Genomic DNA, 21,818 nt, shown 5'->3' on the forward strand with positions numbered 1-21,818 from the left:
TAAATGATAGTTATCAAAAAAAGAAAAGAAAAAAAGAATAGGTAAATGATACTATAGTTTTGTGGTTTAAATGCTGCCCATCAATAGAATCTTTGAATGAGAGGTTTTTTGCTTCTAGACAACAGTAACACAATCAAAATTGGCTAAACAAATAAAATCTTCACACATCAGAATCTAAAAGAAATGAGGCCCCTATCTAATTGGTCCAATCCAAAGACCTAGTTACACAAGAAATAATCTTGATTTCATAATCTCATCTTCTGACTTCAATCAACTTCTCCAAATATGGACCAACAAAAAAATAAAATAAAATTGACATTATTTAATGAGTAATGATGCAACCACAAACTTCTTATTGATTTTTATCTGGGCTTACTATTAATATCACTTTTTCATTTATCAATAATCACTCACCACATCAGCAGTTTGTAAAAATTTTTATAAAAAAATTTGTATCTCTAACATTACTCTTGTTTAATTTACACAGATTTGTTAGTAAATCTACGATTAGGTTAATGGGCCATCGTTTGGTTGCTTGGAATTGGTTGAAGCACACCAAATCCACAGAAGCTATGAATTCTATTTCTATTCTCTAGGTGTCTACTGTTTACTAGCTTTGGATCTTAGCCCATCACATTATTAGCCAATTGGACTAAACAGTGAGGAATAGAAATAAAATGAACAGAGGATGTACAGAAACAGTGACATCGTGGGATTATTGCCTTTGACAAAATGTTACACTTCAACAGTCCTACTGAGCTAAAATGCGGAAATCATCTTGCTGGTCTCATAAGGCCGTTCCATGAGATATCTTCTCTAACCATTGAGATTCACAATCTTAATTTTGTGAACTAATAATGAGCAGTTGTCCAAAGCCAATTTGTTGGTGTTGAATTGCTACTTGCAATTGGGAATAAATTGAACAAGGAAACAAATTTGGATAATGAAGCTAAACAAACCATGAATACACTAAAAATCATCAGATCCACAAAATCAATGGAAACCAAAACCCAGTTGGTAAAATTACTTCAACATAAGGCTGGCAATTGTTGTTTACTAAAGTTACTTGGACATAATCAAGAGAGTCAATGTTGAAGACCTTTTGTATTGAATAAAATAAGAGTGGGGAAATATCAACACTTAATCAACCATTGCTCAAATTTTCATTCAGAATCTCAAACAACAACCAAATGTTATGTTTGCTTAACAAACATTCTCAACAGAACAGACCCTTACAGCCTTTATGATAGATCCTTAAATCACATCGAATGACAACTGTGCATCAACTTTCTTTTATTTGTTTGCTTCTGCTCCATCGGGCTTCTTCTGTTCTGGTTTAAGAAACGGATTCTGCAAAATATATGGAAGAAATGTAATACTGATCAAAATCCCCCTCTAATCAAATTCAGCAAAATTAAATCAACAACTAGCATAAATAACGTGGCAACAAATAAAATGAGCGGCTAAGGCCAACTTTATAGTTTAACAGTTCCAATTAAGACGCTATGGCAATAAACTTTCAAGATTTGTTAAAACATTTGTAAGAGGTCATAAGTTATAACTCGTGACAAAGTATTCCTGATACAAGGAATCAAAAAATATTTTGTCATTTGAAGGTGACAATTTCGTCCTAAATTCATCTTTCAGAATTCTGTTATGGTAGTTTAGGGAGTTTATCTTTTGACTTATTTCCTTTCTAATTCAAAATTCAGAATCTGTAAACCAGTAAGTTGAATAGAAGCTCACACTTTCCATCAGTTAAAAAGGCAGGAAAACAAATGAGAGAGAGAGAGAGAGACAAACAGACAGACAGACTGACTAACTAGCTAATAGAGAGATGTAAAATCTTGGACATCTCGTTATTAATATTTCAAGAAACCACCCTAAAGTTCAGCTTGATATAACTACTTTGTTCTTCCTCTTAAGGAAACTACAAAATCATTCACATTTTTAATTTCTTCCAACTTTCTAAAACTTCCCACGTTCCAACAATGAAACAGAGCATATGAGACCCCACTTACTTTCCCAGAAGCCAAAATTTTGTAAACGAAATGTGACCATCAAGTCAGACAAGATAGATGATCAATTCATCATTCTAATTGCAAAGTTTGTGAGATATAAATAGAGAAGATACCATCCCAGAACAGAAAATGGATAAGGCTAGGAAGTATCATTATTACTGACAAAAGTAACATCCTAAACATATCAAACAAAGTCACTTTCTGTTGTTGTTTCCAAAGTGTGGTACTGTTATCAAGAAAGTACCAGTACCCGTAACCCATCATTCCTTTTCCATGAGAGATGAGAGGGATTTATCATTTGTAAAATCCAATAGTCTAAAACACAAGAGAAATCCTTAAATTTCACAAAAAAGAAATCTGACAAATTTTTCATCCTATGTTTGTGTATGTAACCAAATTCATAAAGCATGAGCTGGTCAAACAACAAGAGGAGATCTCATGATCTCCAAAATCAAATAGTTGGGATAAATGACTTGGTATATTTTATAACCCAACTAAATAACATTATCCATTGACAAAGAAACAAGTGAATATGAATACATAAGAGCATTCTAGATCCTACCAACCACTAAAGCTCCATCATCAATAATTTAGACATAATCATCTTTCGGGGAAATATATACAAAAACTAATCCACCATTGACCTAATAATTTTAAATTAACACTAAAATCAAATAAGAGATTTGCAGGTGTCATGGTAAGGTGCAATTAGCATTGGGTCACTGATTTTGGGTCACTGATTTAGTGAGCAAATGCTCTAACCCACATATGGATCAGAAGAAATGAAGATTTTACACTATATCTGTGTGATCATATTACATTGGTAAAATAAAATATTTATCATTTTACCAGTTTATTATGCCAAATAAGTACTCTGAAAAAGTGTGATGTTTTTACATTTCAGGACCCAAACACCAAAATCAAATTCAATAAAACTCCAGAATTTGTTAAATAAACTGTACTTTTTTATAAGTAAAAAAAACTAGTAAACTACACTAAGTTTCAAAACTCTAATTTTCTAATTGACAATAATAATCCCAGTTTAACCCAGTAATAACAGACCCTCTGTCACATAAACCAACTTATAGTCTATTACCAACTCAAAAGAAAATTTGAAAAACAAACACAAACACAAGCACAAGCACAGAATTAATACAAACAAAAACAAATCTGGTAGAGATTTTTATGTCAAGTACAATTATAATATATAAAACAAAAGTGATAGAGATTTATACATTCTCAACAAAGATGTAGTTGGCAATGACCACAGCACCAACAATGCCACCAAGAATTGCTGCTGGGCCAGTAAGTAGACTCCATTTCCTGTAGATCATCTTCTTCTACTGCTTCTTTGAGTCTGGTTGGGACAACTAGTTAAAAACATGCATTTTGAAAAATTAGTGATTTGGATAGAACACTATATGAAATGGAAATTTTTGTAAATTTAGTTTAAGTATTTAGTTAAATTTGTGAAAATCGATGATGATAAACATCATAAAAATAATAATTGTATAAAATAATCACATTAAATATTTAATTACAATTTTTATGACAACCAAATAACACAATGACAAACCAATCCGAACTTGCAGTCTTTTCTAATCACCAATCAATATGTTCACTATCAAGCATAAATACATAATAAACTTTTGATCCATGAACACATCACTCACAGCAGTCATCTATTACACTTTAGAGTTACACACTTACTTTAGTACAGATGGACCTCTGCATCACCAGTAACCACACGACAATGATACCCCTTAAAACAATACTATATCAGTTACGAAAACTTTTCAATGCACAAAAGCTATTGTCTAGCCTATCCAATAGTCCAACTTCAGGGCTCAGGTTGTACCTTGACAACTCTATACCAAAACCAATTAATGCTTCTCAAAAGATTTAACAATGACAACAACAACAAAAAGAGCTTTTACTTTTGAAAATTTGGGGGTGTAAGGGAGCCTACCAATCACCTCTCCCAGACCCCGCAAAATGGGATCTTTGTGCACTTGGTGGGACCTTTTTTACTTCAAAAAATAAGTAAGCACACAGTGCTATAGAATGAGATGAGACAGAAGATATCAAAACCCAACTGGAAAACACCATATATGTTCAGACCCATATTCTATTTGATCTTTAATTTCATTGAACATATCCTAAAAAATCAATATGATATAAATAAAATGAAAGGAAAAAAAAAAATCCCAATTCATGATAGACATAGATGCATTTTAAGGTTTTGAATCTTCAATTCAAGGTCCTAATTTCTAGTTACAAACCCCAATATAAGTCAAATCCAATGCAAATGTGAAAAATGCTTGATTTATGAACCTGATCAATCCAGTTAAAATCCTATCAATACAAAGCTAAAAACAACTATACAATTCATACATACTATTAAAAACAAATACTAAAAATAATTACACAAACACAAACACAAACACAAACAGTCCTTTCAGCCCATTGACACTCGAAAAACATCGTGGATGGATCGAACAATTTTAAGAGTGATGAGGATTTAAGGTGAGAGTGAGATGCTTACCTTAGCTGAGAGACTGAGACACTGCGGAAACGACGACGCAGAGAGATACGATATTGGACGGGTGCGGGGGTCGGTTTTTTAGTTAGAGTGGGTGTTTTTGCCACTCTGGTCTCTCTCTCTCTCTCTCGCTCTCTATTATATTTTTTTTATTTAGTAATTGGAATTATTTAGTTTTAGAAAAAGGGAAATTCTACCGCTACAATCAATTAAAACACCTATTTTTACAACTATATGGTGTGGCTGGTTATGAGTGGTAGGAAAAAAATTGTGAGTTTATGTGAAAGTGATAGACAACCAATCACATTATACTGCATAAGATAATTGTGAAAATGAGTATGTGATTGATTATGGTCTTATTAAGCTATAATTTTTATAATTTAAAAAAAATGCTAATATTTTGTATACTTTGAGTTATTCACAGTGTGCATTGCAGTACACACTCTAGATGAAATCACACTTCACGCATAATTGTTAAATGGTGAATTATAAAGAGAGCAATTTATTTTTTGTTTTTTAAGAAAATTACACTTTACCATCCTAAACTATGTTCCAGATTACATTTTGCACTCTAAATTATTTGAATGCACAGTTTGCACCTTAAATTATGACCATTATTACACTTTGCATCCTAGCGTTAGTTTTACTGTTAAATTAGATGGAAATATGAAACATGTGACTTGCACATGTGTATTGCTTAACTGACACAAACTTAAAAGACCAAAACTGCCCTCTTTCCAATTAATTAAAAACAAAACTTCTCTCTCTCTCTCTCTCTCTCTCTCTCTCTCTCTCTCTCTCTCTCTCTCTCTCTCTCTCTCTCTCTCTCTCTCTCTCTCTCTCTCTCTCTCTCTCTCTCTCTCTCTCTCATTACCACTTCTACTAGCGTGGCTCACCTAAATTCCTTAACCCCAAGCCCCTTCTCATCACAAAAACTATGTTAATTTTTTATTTGATTGCCACTAGCATAGCTCATTGTGTTAATTTTTTTTTTTCCTTTATGTATTTTAGAGCAGGTCTGCTTCCCACGTCCTTTTGTTGGCCTCATCAATTCTCTTCACTAGTATCATTCACAACAACACCATGAGGACCATGACCAAACTATGACAACCTCACAACAGCGTAAACACACTCAAAACTACCGAATATGATTTTGATTTGGGGATTTAGGGTTGCAAAGGATTTTGATTTGGGAAGAGGGGGGTTTTAGTATTTTAAGTTTGTGTCACTTAAGCAATACATATGTGCAGGTCACATGCTTTATATTTTTGTCTAACTTAATAGTAAAACTAACGTCAGGGTGCAAAGTGTAATCTGGAGCATAGTTTAGGATACAAACTATGCATTTGAATAGTTTAGGGTGCAAAGCATAATCTGGAGCATAGTTCAAGGTGATAAAGTGTAATTTCTCCCATTTTTTTATAAGCATATTAATCAAAAAACAAAAGAACTATTGATATGATCATTTAAAATTCGTCAATAAACTGATGAGGACAAAGGATAAGAGGACTTTTTTTTTCTTTTTTCTTTTTTTTTTCTTTTTTTTTAAATTTTAGAGAAGAGACTATTTATGGTTTATTATAAGATGATTTGTTGGCTCATGTTTTTCAACTACATTTGACTATACTATTCGAGAGGTCAATGCCTTTTTTAGATACATAAAGGTCGGTTATCCTAATGTAGAGTTCGAAATTTGAACCATTGCTCTTATGGTATCTATGATCACACATGACTACCTTGCCTTTAAAGAAAGAAATCTTTAAAGAAAGTCAAATAATTCGATAGTTGTAACGGGGGAGGGGATTGAAATTTTGAACTTTGGTCATTTTCAATGGAAACATTAAGAGATACCAATGAGCTACAAAATTCTTGGTGACTTTTTTTTACGAACCCTTAAAGGGTTGTGAAGTTGGCTAGGTATGAAAATTGGTTCCAACTCAATAATCAAATTGCCTTTGCTTTAAGAGAGGTCCGACCTCACGCCTAAACCTAAACAAGAGCAAGATCAATATTTCAATGTGTGGGGTTAACAAGAACATGAAATTCCAATTACTTGCTTACATGTAGTATTTAAGAGGGTATTATTTTGGTATTTCTATGCAATATCTCAATGCGACACAATTTGGTTGGTCAGAATTAAATACAACAAAATACAAAAAGCTTGTAGTAAAAGAGTAAATGGATAATACAATCAGTTGGAGATCACGTCTTATAAAGTGGAAGTCACTAGTTTGAACCTCTCATTCTACTGTTATACGTTAGATATATGATGATATGAGTATTTTTTTTATTAAAAAAAAAAAAAAAAAAAAAAGGAGATTTTTTGGTTTTTTTTTGGGGGGGGGGGGGGGGGTGGGGCGGCCCATAAATGAACCATACCTGTACAGGCTTTGGATCTTACCCTCTCACATAGACCATAGACCAGTAGAAAGCCCATTGGGCCAAACAAAAAAAAACGCAACAAAACGCCGTCGTTCCGATTGTGGATTTGACAAATTTGGAACTCACAGCCTGAATCAGAGAGCAGCAGAGACAGAGAGAGAGAGAGAGAGAGAAATGAGCTTGGCATCAACAGCAGGGTACGCAGCTCGGAGAGCAGCACAGAGGGAGAGGGTTCGGATCCTCTACAGGCGAGCCCTCAAGGACACTCTCAACTGGGCCGTTCATCGCCATCTCTTCTATCAAGATGTACCCCCCTTCGATCCATCTCATAAAAAATCCTCAATCTTTCATTTATTTATTTCAATATTAATCATCGAGCTTCTCTCACTTTTTTTTTTCAATTTGTGAATTTGTGAATTTTGAAAATTTTCTCTCTCTCTCTCTCTCAGGCTTCGGAGCTCCGAGAACGTTTCGAAGTCCACAAACACGTGGTTCGTTTTTCCTCTTTCTCGCTTCTATTTTTAATTTCTGAATCAATTTCTATTTTTTTCGATTAGGAATTCGATATTTTTAGCTCATAATGTAGTACTACATTTGCTCTTAAAAAAAGCCAAAATTAAAGCCGAAAAACAAAGAATACGAAATTGTATAATTAATTAACGGGAACTTATGTGTGTAAATTTAGTTTTCGCTCTGATTTAATTATTTAATTATAAATTATATACTGTATTGGCCTAATTGGAGATTTAGAAGATTCTGCATTGTACTAAAATTTGGTTAATAGATTTATTTTGGGTAATTTGGAACTATGGCTTGATTGTTGTTGTTGGAGCAAATATATGTATAGATTGTATTAATTGATAAGTTACACATGCACCCAGTGGGTCTTGAACACGTGATCGTGTTTTTTAATCCCATTATTGTGGGTAGAAAAAGGTTTCATTTGAGGCTTCTTTTTTGTTTGAAATTTATTGGGAATCACCTGGAAAAGAATAAATAAGTGGGCACATTTGGAATTGGTTATAATCTGTATGATAGTGTCAGTTTACCAATCTTTTGATGAACTTATTGTTATTTAGTTGATTAGCCCGTCAGGGGTGAATGTCCCCGAATTACTTGGAGACTGGTTTCTCGTGAGTAGGGTTAGTTGCTAGTAGATTTTATAGACCAAAAGCGTGTTGTTTACTGTTTTAAATACAAAGTCACTGCCTTTTTTATTATAAGTTCTGGCTCCAAGAAGAGGGGGAATTGAAGATTCTAACTATTGACCTCCATTTCGTGACAGTTCTCATCTGTCTTATGACTGTAAATATTGAAGTGAGAAGCTCATTTTTTATTCGAGGTGTTACATTAATGTTGGTTGATAATCATAAAATAATGCTATAGCAATTGTGAAAAAATGCTATAAGAATAAAAACTATATGATGTTCTCTTCCTGTTTCATTTCAAGCGAGTGTAATTTGAACTAAAACGGTGATATAAATGATGACAGTTGTAATAACACTAGTAATATGATGATGATGATGATGATGACAAGTTCCATTACTCTATTCAAATATTGGGAGTTGTCAATACATCTTTGTTACTTAACTATGTTCCTTATGTTGCTACTCTGTCTGTTGATATTTATTTTTATTTTGGTGGTGGATTTCACAGGAAGACCCTGACACAATTGATAGAATGATAGAAGATGGTGAAGCACAGTACAATAAGTGGCGACACCCTGATCCTTACATTGGTAAGCAGTACAGCGGAAGCTCCAGGATTTAAATTTCCTGTAGGGCACAGTTTGTTGGTGTTTGTAATGCAGAATTTGAGGTTAAAAATACAGGAACTTGAACTGTCGCACCTCATTGAGAGATCATGAGCGTTTTGTTCTGGCATGTTGACCATACTTTTTAAAAGATCCAAAAATTATGGACAAAATAGGAAGTCTGTGTGTCATACTCTTGGATTCTAACATGTATAACAAGTTTATGATCCTTGTAAAAATGGAGTTCATATAATGTTAGTGACGTTAGACAAATTTACATGCTTTGGCATGATGATTAAGGCATTTGCAAATATTTATTAAAATCTATTATGTTATATACAGACTGTTTTGGTGTTGCTCTTATTTCTATTATATGGACTCAGTTAATTTATGTGATTTTGAAAATACTCTCAAGTGGTGCTAATCTTTATACTTTTAAGTCTACCCATTCGGTTTGCAGCTCACTTATTTCTATTTTTATTTTTATTATCCTTCTTTATGTACAGTCCCTTGGGCTCCTGGTGGTTCCAAGTTCACTCGAAATCCAACTCCTCCATCTGGGGTAAGTTATCAAGATAATTCATTATTTGGTTTATCATTGTGTTGTCCTACATCTTCTCACTAGTTTTTATTTTGTCATTTCATGGACATGATATAGAATCACTTCCTTATTCGCTTGTTACATTATGTGTTGTATGACTTGCATTCTTGTTACTAGGTATGCACATAACATCCAATATATTTATTAAGTGATAAATTCAACCCTGGTTATTATAAGGTCCAAAAGAAGCAAATTAACATCACTTAATCATCCAAACTGTGGTTAAATTTGACTTTTTTTTAAATGTTTCTATGTGTGCGTGATATGTCATGTAAATGGGAGTATTAGGAATACCGAATTTATGGAAATGGGTACCTATTCTTAAACTTGGGCATCACCCCCCCCCCCCCCCCCTTTTTTTTTTTTTCTTCCCCAGTCTTTTTCTTTTGCTGAAAAAGATTGACGTGTTTTCAACCTATGTTGATTGTGCAACTGTAGGCATATAAAATGCTATTCATTCACTTGGGCAATTTCTTATATATGAGTGTTTCTCCCTCTGCCTCATTCATGGCATTCCAATATTCGAATGCATAGTGCAAGAACATTTGGAAAGGAAAGCGGGAAGTTCATTGTGTTTCAGAAAAGGGTTGTGCTTTTCATGCATTGTTTAAACTATTTACCTTCCAATGATGTTCCATAATTGCTCAGTTTGTAAAGTATAGTGTTAGTATCATGTATTGGTAGATAAATCAGAGCATTCAGTAGCCTCTAGACTTCACCAGAGTTGCAAGTTGAGCAATGTGATTTGTATTTGTTTCTGATTTAGTTTGTGATATTTTGTTGTTCATGCAGATTGAGATAGTATACAACTTTGGTCGGGAAGATCATCTAGAAAATTAGAACCTGCATCCTTTTTTCAGCAATAAATAAAGGTTGGTTATACGATTAGTTCCTTGACGTATTTTTTGCTGCAGTTTTTGTTAGTTTAGGATTGAGTTTGTAAGTTAGCTTTTTGAACCACCTAAGTTTGTAGTGAATTATTGATGTTTTTCAAATATGATTGCTGGCATCATTGCCAGAGACTTAAATGAACATGAAAACGAAAGTAATGAATTTTAGGTCAACATGGATCATGTTCTTTGAGGTAGCATTAGGGATGATTGATGTTTATTTGTTGGGAAAAAATAATATGTAAGATATATATATATATATATATATATATAATGTAAGATATGCAATGTGTGTTCAGTACCCTCAAGAATTTATGTTAGCTCAATTAGTAACAACTCGTCATCTAATAAGGGACTTAGGTTCGAATTTCATTTTACCCCAAAATCAATTAGTGTTTGACTTGATTTTAAAGGGCAATCATCTTAGAGGAGACACCATTGGTTCAAATCCTATCGTATCTTTAAAATGAATGTTAGCAATGTGTTCCATGAGCCGGCACACACACATAAGCACATCTTATGTAGCTGTCACACATTATGGTCTAATGGAAGTATGGAGTATGGAAGCACTTGCTCTCTCTCTCTCTCTCTTCTTTGCATAAGATTTTTTGTATTGATATTGGCTTTGTGATTTCATTACTGATGCAGATTGAGATTATCAATGATGATGATGATGATCAATGCTGGTATCTTTGATGTATTTCTATTTGATGCCAAATGGAGTCTTTGAACCTTGTATGCTTTGAGATGTTCAGTTGATCATTAATGTGTATTTGGTTTTCCATTGAAATGGATTGTTGAAAGAACCAAAATGCTAGCTTAACATGCTACATAATTTCAAGTTCAATTCTGTCCAATCTGTCTTCTTCCCTCCGAAGGAAAGATTTTGCGGCCCAGGTGGGCAACTATGCAATATTGACGAAGGTCTATACCACCATGATGAGGAAAACCTTTGGTCATTGACCTTGGACACGAAGCAAAAGAAGCGATTAAATTATTTACTTGATCAAATCAAACTTTCACATAGTCAACGCAATTTGTTATGAGGGATATTTGGTACCGTTCGGGATTACATACTAGAAAACACCCAAGCAAGAACGACAATAAAAATTTGTGGAGAGATATAAATAATTTTTAATTAAATAGAAATATAAAGGATAAAATATAAAATTCGGCAATCACATAAATTGAACTATAAAACACATAAAGCATTAAATAAAAAACCAGTCTTGAATTTGATATTTTTAATTTTTGGTTGAGAAAGTAATGAATTTGAAATATGGAATGTTCTTATTGTACTTTTAAACACTTCCGTTAGAATTTTGAGATTCAAGCCCGCAGAAATCTGGATTGAAGGTTACAAAGAGATGAGAGAGAGAAAAATGGTGGTGCTTCTTCTATGAAGAAGTGCAACTCTTATAGAAGTTTACTTTGTTGAAATTTTATTTTTTGTCTCCATTACCTAAGATTGACTTGTTGATTTTTTTGGTATCATTATCTTGTCTTTGATTTTCTTTAATCATGAAAGCTATTAGGGGATATTTTTTAATCACTTTTGAATTTGGATATTTATTTATTTCATTTTAAACTTTGATTATTTTATTAAGAAATTAATATATATATATATATATATATATACACGCGCACACACATAGCAATTAGCAAGTTATGATTGATAAAAAATATAAAGTTGTGTACAAAAAATGAGATAACGGATCTGTATGCTTTTAGATGGATGTTTTGTTTTTGTTGATTGCATTTTGCACTTTGCTAGATTCTCTTTCTTTTTTATATTTTTGAAATGCACACTTTATAAATTTATTAATATCTTTTTTTAACAAAGTAAATCCTTTTTTATTCTTGAATAATCCATATTGCTTCTGCATTTGATTGAAATAAATATTATATTGAAAATAGAAGCTCATAAATCCAGCTTAATAATGATAATAATAATAATAATATTATTATTATTGTGGGAGGTTCGAGGACCGAAGAGGATTAGCACATGGAATATTTTGCATAATTCTGCTCGAAGAAGTATATCAGCTTCGAGGACTTCACCAACCCGAGGATGGGAGTGGAGACAGGATAGTTAGTGTCTCATGAAAGCCCAGGGAGAAGAGAAATGACCATAAGGGAGGTAAAGATGGTGGGAGGAAGCTTCCTGAAAAGGTATACCTCCCCCCTCTGCATTAAATGCCCTGCAACGACCTTATCAGCTGCATTGATGAGAAAATGCATGGTTTTAAAAATCGAACTGGACCAACCGGTTCGACTGATTCAACCGGGAACCGACCTTCAATCTGGTCTAGTTATAGCAAAAAACTGAAAATAACTTTAAAACTGATAAACAGTGCAAACTGACCGGTTCAACCTGAGAATTGAAAACCAGAAAGGTCGAACCGATTTTGAAAAATTGCTAAAACAATTCTTCAATGGAGTTTTTTTTGCAGTAAAAATCTTCTTTTTTCTCAGATTTGCTGATGGTAAGGACAGATTTTTGCAATAAAGTCTTTTTTCTTAAGATTGGCTATGCTTGAGAGAGAGAAAATGACTGAATGTTCATGCTTGGCGTTGAAATTAGCATCTTGGAGTGGCATCTACAGATCTTCAGTGAGGAAGAGAGGAACTGATGATGGCATTGTAGAGATAAGCAATAGATCTAACTTTCTGAGAGAGAGAGAGAGATATGGATTCTGTGGAGGACAGAAGACTGGAAAAATGGTCTTTTGATGGTAAGTAAAGTGGGGAGTGTACGCAGTGGAGTGCTAGATTTATGAGGTGTATACCGTGTATTAGAGGGGGAAAAAAAAAGGATTAAAGAAAGAGTAAACGTGTGGCTAGGCGAAAATTATATGTTGTACCCGGCATATATGCCGGGTCTCTCACACATATATGCTGAGTACACCATATACCTGCTCGTGGCTAGGAGGGGTGGAGTGGGAAAGTGGATTGATAAAGGAGTAATTAATAAGTTAGTGACTTGTCTAGTTATCTGACTTTGGGTTTTTTTTATTTTTTATTTTTATTTATTTATAAATTTTCTTGAATAAATAAATAGTTAAAGTTATACTATTGTTTGTACAAACTAAAAGATGAAGCTTAAATACTAAATAGTTTATTCTTTGTCAACCATTACTGACAAGAAAAGAAAGGTGGTAGTGGTATGGAAAAAAAAAAACACTTTTTATTTTTATATTTTCTTAATATAACTTATTAAAATTTAAAATTTAAATAAAAATTATTTTAATATTTTAATTAAATTATTTATTATGTCATTGGTTCGACCATCGGTTGAACTTCGGTCCGACTAGAAAACCGATAATTAGCTCCTTTTCCGGTTCTTTCTCCATACCGGTTTTTAAAACCATGAGAAAATGACACCTGAACAGTGACTTTATAGCTAATAGACCCTTCTACCACCTTCAGTAGAGTTTTGATGGGACAAGTATCCTGAGAAAGGTCTTGAGGCATACAGGTGGAGGGCTAGGATGTAAGTAGGAATGATATATAAAGGCGGAACCTCCTAGATAGGGGGATAGACATCTTTCTCCAAGAAATAATGAAGTGAACAGTGTGTGATCTTTTGTAAAACCTGGAATATTCGTATATAAGAAACTAATCCTCGGACAAGCTCAAGGAGAGCATTATTTTTAGCAACTACTTGAATTACACCTTTCTATGACTTTGAGTTCTTCGGCCTTAGACTTGAATTTAGCTTAGAATTGCACTTGAACTGTTTTCTCACTCTTTAAAGAAATTCTATTGTTTGGGCTTGATTTGAAGGACAAGACATCACTGATCTTAGTGGACTTGGGCCTTTATTATTTGAGCACTTGAAATAATAATAATAACAATTTAGAGTTTAAGCCTTATAAATTGTAATCACGTGAGGGATGAATAAAGATTAGAATTTGACAATTGTCATTAAAAAAGTTAAATTATTTAATTTATTTTTAAACACACTGCATATATTTTATTTATTTTTATCTATTCCTCCTATGCACACACAGAATTAAGAAAGTTACTGGCTCCCTCAATCTCTACTTTCACCAATATCTATCTCTCCCCTCTCAAGTCTAAATTTTGAACTTACTTTTAGAGTTACATAGACTAGAAACTAAGAAACCATTGAAGAAGAAGGGGCAAACCCACAAAAACCATTGATGAGGAAGAAAAAGATCAAGTGTCGTGGTGTTGCCGCGTTGGCAGTTTAAGCTATATTTTTATTAAATTTTTTTGGGAGAAATTTGAATCTAAGTTCTCTCATGAGAGAGACCGAGCAATGTCATCGAACCACAAAACTCTTATAGCAAAACAAGTAATAAAATTGAAGATTGGGTTGTGTTTAATAGTAATTTAGTGGATTTGAAGTGACTAGGGAAAATAGAATTAACATAGTAATTTAGTGGATTTGAGGTGACTAAGGAAAGTAGAATTTTTGGGATTAATTCGCTGCTTAACTTTTATTATTCATCTTAAATACAATAGGAATTAAGGCCAATGATAACAATTACATTTGAAAAACAAACTAAGATAATACCTATCACTAATTCTAAAATCTAGCAAGCAATCCTATTGAGATAAATTTTATCACTAAGCCTAATTTATCTAACCCATCATCCCTGGTCATAATAGAATATGATCAAATTCTTTTGGTTGATGTTTGGAAGAAGAGAAACCAGGCATTAAAGAATAAAGAACAGGAAAATAATATGTTCAAAATTTGTTGGGTCATGACTCACGCCACAGAGAGAGAGAGAGACTGAACCGCACGCTAAAGATGAGTGCAAGCGACGTATCACATATCAACCTCAATTGGTACATAGAAGTAGAAGAATTTCCCTTCAGTGCAGTAAATTCCTTGGTCCCTTTGAGCCAATACTCACATGACACGATGTACATATAATCATCATTGTGCCAAAACATCTATCTCATAATACTAAATTCACCATTAATACCATTCATGGTGGTAAAAAGAAATGGATCAAGACATTCTAATTTGGAACTAGTCTATAGCACAAACAATATTCATAAACGTGAAAGTTTTCATACTTCAATTTTTTCCATTTTTCTTTTGGCTTTAGATGGATGATGAAGTACTGAGAGTCGAGGTGAAGAAGATGAAGACGATCCGAAGAGATACAGCAGCTGTATGTGCAATAGCCCTGCGTATAACAGGGTCTCTAATCAACATGGTCCTGCTCTTATGGACCATTCACTCAGGGATTGAAATTGCTACTGAAACTGAAGCATATATGGATTATGAATATAGCCAGTGGGCTTTCCATGTTGGAGTTGTGACCATGTTCTTTGGTTTCTTGTTTTTGGCTCTTGGAATTCCCATTCTAGCAGACTTGTTTCTAAAATTGACAGAACAGTTGCAGCAACAAGAGGAGGAAAATGGCACTCATCAAGGTAGCAATTTGAAACTTGAAAGCTTACATCATTATATATATATATATATTTAAAAAAAAAAAAAAAAAAAAAAAACCTGAAAGCTTACATATCTATTTAGTTTTCCAGGAGTAATCATGCAGATAGGATCATCATATCAATTTAGCCCTGCATTTCTCCATCTATTTATCCATAGCTAGTGAATGAATTGTACTGTGAAAATCCAGAAAGAAAAATTCTGGATAGGAAAGAAAGCCAAGATGAATACCACAAGCTTACTTTTGGGGATTTAGAACTTTTTATTTTTATTTTTTATTTATATGTAGGATTTTTTTGATTGTCTTGTACAATCCTCTATTCGATAGAAAATTTGGTAGAAGCATAAATGAATTAGATAATATTATAAATATTCTTGATATATAAATCACTGCTGCTGACAAACATAGCCAGCAGTAACAGTTGTTTTTTTGATAATTCAACAGCAAGAGTTTTGTGTAGGATTCTTTTCATGACATTTTATATACAGCAAGCACTAACGAAACCAAACAAGTATAATTTCCATAGGTATATCCTGTGAGCTTTTCCCAACATTTGCTCTCACATCTCTGCTTGTACATTTATCTCTTCAAATTTTCTTATCAAAAATATCATTACATGAAAAATGAGGCAGCAAGGGAGATGACAAACCCTGAAGTCATTGGTGGTATCCTTGTGAATGTGATCACAGTCTTTATGCTTTTGTGGGGCATTTACACTGGAATTAGACTTGCAGTAGAACCTAGAGGAGACAGCAAATACCGTTTCCTAACTTTCTCGATTGGACTTATCACCATTGTCTTCGGTTGCTTATATTTCATCTTTGGGCTTGCAATAACAATGGAGCTAGCTTTGGATTTGTCTAGCAGGTTGCAGCAGAAAGAGAAAAAGGGAAGCAGCATTCATAAAGGCCACAACAAAAATGTTAAATGTTTTGTTTAACATTACCAATTTATTCTACATCTTGTATTATTGCCTATACTTCTCAATTTATTTACTTCTGATTCGACTAAGAATGAGTTCAGGCCATGCAACAAAGTCATTTCATGGTTTGGGAAACTATCTTACATTACAAAAAATCCATATCCTATCCTATTTTTGGACTGCTTTAGCTTTCTAAAGATATGCATCCCCAACCTTATGATTCCTTGCCACATCATTGTTACAAGATGGGAGCAAAACTTTACATACAAGATCTCAGTTCTCCTATTACAGATATATATATATATATATATATATTTAATAGTTGGTCAAAAGAAGAAAGGATGCACTGTAAAATAGCTATTCATATATATTAATCTAGAAGATGTTAATATAATCTTTGAAGTGTTTGGGAAAGTATATAATGTTAGATATACAATTTGTTGATGTTCAGTCTCCTTAAGATTTTATGTTAGCATGCGCACACAAACGTATCCTATATGTAGCACCATAAATAATGCTCTAATGAAAGGACTAGGTCTCTCTCTCTCTCTCTCTCTCTCTCTCATTTGCATAAGATTTTTGTTTTGATATTGGCTTTGTGATTCTGTTACTGATGCTGATTGAGATTATCAGTGATGATGATGATGATGATCAATGCCAGTGTCTTTGATGTATTTTTATGGGATGCCAAACGGTGGTTTTGAACCTTGAATGCATTGAGATGCTCATTGATGTGTATTTGGTTTTCCCTTGAAATGGATTATTGAAAGAACCAAAGTTTCAGCTTAACATGCTTCATAATTTCAAGTTCAGCATAATTTGTTTAATGAATAACTTTAATTCTATTATTTGTCTTTCCCCCTCCAGAAGAAGATTTTCCGATCCTGGTGGACAACCATGCTACTTTGATCCGAGTCTTATCCATTAACAATAGCCAACTTAAAATTATATTCGATTTGATTAACAATTTAAGTGTTACTTTTGGTGGGTTTCATGAGTCTTAAAGGCTACTAGTAAATGTGTCGAATAACTAGACGAACTTGACATATCAAATAAAAATTTATCTCAACTCCTTCTCACCCATTACTAATAGAACTCTAAAAATATTTCTTGGTATTGACGAAGCAGGTAATAAAGTTTAAGAATGAATCACTTTTTGGAGATCCCAGCGCAAAAATTTACAGGAAAAGCATATATGATCAAATTTTTTTTTTTTTTTGTTTTTTGTTGGGGGGGGGGGGGGGGGGAGGGGGTGTTGATGCTTTGAGAGTGAAAGAAAGAGAAAAACCATATGTTCTAGATTTGTTGTGTCACGCTAGAGAGAGAGAGAGGCTAAACCGCGTGCCAAATTGGTGCATAGAAGAAGTCAAAGAATTTACCTCCATTGCAGTTCCTTTCTTGACCCCTTGGAGCCAATATCTCACAAAGGCTTTACCCCATCTAATCATAATTGTGCCAAACATATTGTATCTCATAAAACTAAATCACCATTAATAGTAATATCATTCTATATGGAAAACAGAAATGGCAAAAAGATATTTCTAGTTTTGAAACTACGAAGGCTCAATCTCAATTCTCAAACCGTATTCATAACAATAAACCTAAAAGGTTAGGCTTAACTTAGTATTCACAGATAACCATAATGTTTGGTCCTGTTTTTATTTTGTGTTAAGAGTAGGCGTTTCCAAAAATCTTACTTCAATTTTCCTTTTCTCTTGGATTCATTTGCCTTGTGCTTTATTCTTTCTTTTGGCTAAGATGGTTAGTGAAGGAGCGGGGGACGAGGTGAAGATGATGATCCAAAAAGAAAATACCACATATGTACGTGCAATCACCCTGCGTGTAACCGGGTCTCTGATCACCAATGTCCTGCTAATGTGGAGCATTCAATATGGACTTGAACTTGCTACGCAAACTGAAACATATATTGGTGAAGAGTGCAATTTCAATGCTGGAATTATAACCATGGTCCTTGGTTTCGTCCTTATGTTTGTTGAAATTCACATTCTTGTAACCATGTATCTAGAATTTGCGACAGAACAGTGGCAGGAACAAGAGGAGGAAAATCACCAAGGTAGCAATTTGAAAGATGACATATCTGTTTAGTTTGCCAAATTTTCATGTTGGAGTTATAACCATGTTCATTGGTTTCATGTTTCTGTTTATTGAAATTCCCATTCTAGCAGGAATGTATCTAGAATTGGCAGAAAATTTGGAGCAACAAGAGGACTTGGAGCAGGAAAATGACACTTATCAAGGTAGCAACTTGAAAGCTGACATATCTGTTTCGTTTGCCAAGAGTAACCATGCAAATAGGATCACCATATCAATTTTAGCCCTTCATTTCTCTCTCCCTTTATCCGTTTATAGTAAATTCAGACCCTGCATAAATGGGAGCCTTATAAAGTTATATACAGGGTATTTTTGAATCATTTTTTAGTAAATGAATTGCATTGAGAAATATTTAAATTGAAAAATTCTGGACAGGTTAGCTAGAAGAGCCAAGATGAATACCACAAGCTTATCTTTTTGGGATTTAGAACCATACAGATCCCCTACTAGCATAATTATCATTAAAGGAAATCTAGTTTGGATTGTCTTTTACAACCTCATCGATACAAAAAAAGATGGTAGAATCATAAATGACTGCTGGCAAATTGAACCTATAGGCTATAGCATGAGTTTTGTGTTGGATTCTCTTCATTACATTTTATACACAGCACTAACAAAACCAAACAAAGTCTTGTTTCCATAGATCCTGTAAGCTTTTCCACCATTTGCATTCATATCTCTGCTTTACTTGTACTTTTTTTATTATCTCTTTGAGTATTCTTAACGAAAATATCACTATGTGAACAATGAAGCAGAAAGGGAGATGACAATCCGTGAAGTTATTGTCTGTCTTTTTGTGGACGTGATCATAGTCTTCATGCTATTGTGGATCATTTTCACTGCACTTGGACTTACATTGGAACCTATAGGAGACGGCCAATACTCTATACACCATTACCTAATAAAAAGCGTCGTTGGAAATGTCACAGCGCTCATCGGTTTCTGCTATTTTGCGTTTGGGGTGGGAATAGCAGTAGAACTGTCTAGCATGTTGCAGCCGAAAGAGAAAAAGGGAAGCAGCATTCATGAAGAACACAACACAAATCTTGAGTGTCTTGTTTGATGTTTCTCAGGAAAAAGTTTGACATTACAAATTTGTACTGCATATTGTATTAATGAACTATTTCCTTCTTATTCAAATACTAAATTATGACTTCACTCTTCAGGCCATGCACAAGGTCAATCCATGGTTTGGGAAACTATCTTGCATGAAAAAATTCGAGATTGTTTGGGAACCTCTTCCTATTTTATGATCAAATGAATTACTTGCCAAATCACTGTTACAAGTTGGGAGCAAATTTATACATAAAATAGCTCTCTATGTCAAGCTAGCACATATAGTAGCTTTCAATATTGTCCTCCCAAGCTTCAGTGACATCCGCTGATCACTGACGACTAAGGGTTGTTCTCTCATGCAGAGATTCAATAGAAAAGCACAGGTCACTTCGGAACTACATCTATCGTAAAAAAACTAGTAAAGTTACAATTAGAGGTCCTTATAATTACTTATATAACTCATTTCAACCTTAGTATACACCCAAAGTAAGTCGAACACACACGTACAATCTAATCTAATCAAATCCAAATAAACCATGTTTTGCAAAAACAGTTACCGGTTTTTTGAAAACATGACATATTTCTTCTCCCCACATCTGATTTGGCTATGGCCAAGGAAGCTGAAGGAAACTGATGTTTTCATTTACAATTGTTTAAACTAACTGCAACAAATAAATGTACAAAATTTCCCCAAAACAATGGGATAAAAAGACTCACTAGTTTATAATACATGTCAAATTTCTTCGCAACCAAAAAGAGCATCAAGGGAATCACTTAAAAAATAAAGCATATTTTATTTCAACAAAAGAGAACCCAAAAACAAATAAGGAGTCAGCAACATGTGAAAAAGAAATTGTTGAGAGAGAGAGAGAGAGAGAGAGAGAGAGAGAGAGATGAACTTGAAAGGGGCCAAGGAGTGGACTTGAGAACCTCAAAGCCATCCGTAAGAATGTAATAATAACTTCATTATATACATAAATTTTGTAGCATGATAATCTATTTAGACCAAAACCCCCTAACTGTACTTTGTTTGCATTTGCCCATCCCCACCCCAATCCGTATGTGTAACTGTGTATATATATATTTAGAATATTTGTATATATAATTTTAAAAATTTTTTATATCTATGCCGATTATAATTTTTTTTATTAATACATATTATATTATCATCCCCTAAACATATTTGTTTCTCTCCCTTAGTACCCCCATCGTTGCCCTTTCTTTTTCTAACGTCTCTATTTCTTCTTGTTCTAGCTGCTACCTCTTTAGAGAGGCAAAATACCTATGCTATTCCCCCATGGAGAAGTGGACCAAGACCACCCAACTAATCTATATCTATATATTACTAAGGTAAGTTTGGTTCAGTTTTTTGAAACTGGGCTTTTAGAAAAAGTAGGGTTTTCAAAATGTGCGGTATGAAACTGGGCTTTTTGAAAAAATTGAGTATTTGGTAAAAACTGTTAAAAAGTACTTTTTGAAAAAGTTGAATATTTAGCAAACACTTATAAAAGTGGTGGTTTGAATGATAAATTACCAAAAATGACAAAATGTATGTGTGTGTATATATATATATATATATATAAAGGAGTTTATTTCATACTTAGTATCAACTTCTTCTTCTTAATAATAATAATAATAATAATTACTTCATGTTAATAATAAATGACTCTCTTAATAAAAGATTTTGTAAAAAAGTATTTGGTTTTAGTATTTCTCTTTTCAAAAAATGTTATGTCCACAATATTTTCACAATATTGTGAAATGGCATTACTCAAATATATTATATTCTTTTAATATATTTATTGGCACCTTGCCCCCACACCCAACCCAACCCTTTTTTTTTTTTTTTTTCCCAGCCATAAGAGCCAACCCTTCACCTTTTGTCTTCTTTCTTTTTCTCATTTCTCTGCTTTCCTCCACACATTCAGCCACACAGCCCACACCCACGCACCTCTTCACCTTGATCTTCTTTATTCTTTTCTTTTATCAAAAACTCTACCGAATTCAAAAGGTTTTTTTGAGATTAGATATGTAAAACATAAATAAATAAAATAGAGAAGAGAAGAAGAAGAAGTAGCACAGAAAAAGAAGAAGAAGAAGATGA

The 21,818-nt window shown here is 33.5% G+C and overlaps 2 protein-coding genes and 1 long non-coding RNA gene across 6 annotated transcripts; 2 read left to right on the top strand and 1 right to left on the bottom strand.

Annotated features, from left to right (window-relative positions):
• Positions 1-1,079: 1,079 nt before the first annotated feature.
• LOC126706507 (uncharacterized) lies at positions 1,080-3,393 on the bottom strand. The gene is made up of 2 exons (XR_007648613.1): positions 3,257-3,393; positions 1,080-1,350 (listed from the first exon to the last, which is right to left on the bottom strand). It is a non-coding gene; the product is annotated as an uncharacterized LOC126706507 (long non-coding RNA).
• Positions 3,394-7,052: 3,659 nt separating this feature from the next.
• LOC126706352 (NADH dehydrogenase [ubiquinone] 1 beta subcomplex subunit 9) lies at positions 7,053-11,046 on the top strand. 2 transcript variants are annotated; one of them, XM_050405771.1, is made up of 6 exons: positions 7,053-7,251; positions 7,395-7,436; positions 8,602-8,683; positions 9,205-9,260; positions 10,092-10,171; positions 10,838-11,046. In XM_050405771.1, the coding sequence occupies exons 1-5, from the start codon at positions 7,120-7,122 to the stop codon at positions 10,137-10,139; spliced, it is 360 nt and encodes a 119-aa protein (XP_050261728.1). In that variant the 5' UTR covers positions 7,053-7,119; the 3' UTR covers positions 10,140-10,171; positions 10,838-11,046. The 2 variants fall into 2 exon arrangements, with proteins under 2 accessions (XP_050261728.1, XP_050261729.1); XM_050405772.1 differs by lacking the exon at positions 10,838-11,046 and having other exon boundaries at positions 7,070-7,251; positions 10,092-10,175.
• Positions 11,047-15,026: 3,980 nt separating this feature from the next.
• Positions 15,027-19,833, top strand: LOC126706975 (uncharacterized). 3 transcript variants are annotated; one of them, XM_050406563.1, is made up of 4 exons: positions 15,027-15,607; positions 18,305-18,620; positions 18,733-18,804; positions 19,414-19,833. In XM_050406563.1, exons 1-4 carry the CDS (start codon positions 15,593-15,595, stop codon positions 19,719-19,721), a joined length of 711 nt encoding a protein of 236 aa, XP_050262520.1. In that variant the 5' UTR covers positions 15,027-15,592; the 3' UTR covers positions 19,722-19,833. The 3 variants fall into 3 exon arrangements, with proteins under 3 accessions (XP_050262520.1, XP_050262522.1, XP_050262521.1); XM_050406565.1 differs by lacking the exons at positions 18,305-18,620; positions 18,733-18,804; positions 19,414-19,833 and adding an exon at positions 16,489-17,728 and having other exon boundaries at positions 15,030-15,607; XM_050406564.1 differs by lacking the exons at positions 18,305-18,620; positions 18,733-18,804; positions 19,414-19,833 and adding an exon at positions 16,257-16,615 and having other exon boundaries at positions 15,032-15,607.
• Positions 19,834-21,818: the final 1,985 nt, after the last annotated feature.

Source organism: Quercus robur, chromosome 11, assembly GCF_932294415.1.
Source record: "Quercus robur chromosome 11, dhQueRobu3.1, whole genome shotgun sequence".
NCBI lineage: Eukaryota > Viridiplantae > Streptophyta > Magnoliopsida > Fagales > Fagaceae > Quercus > Quercus robur.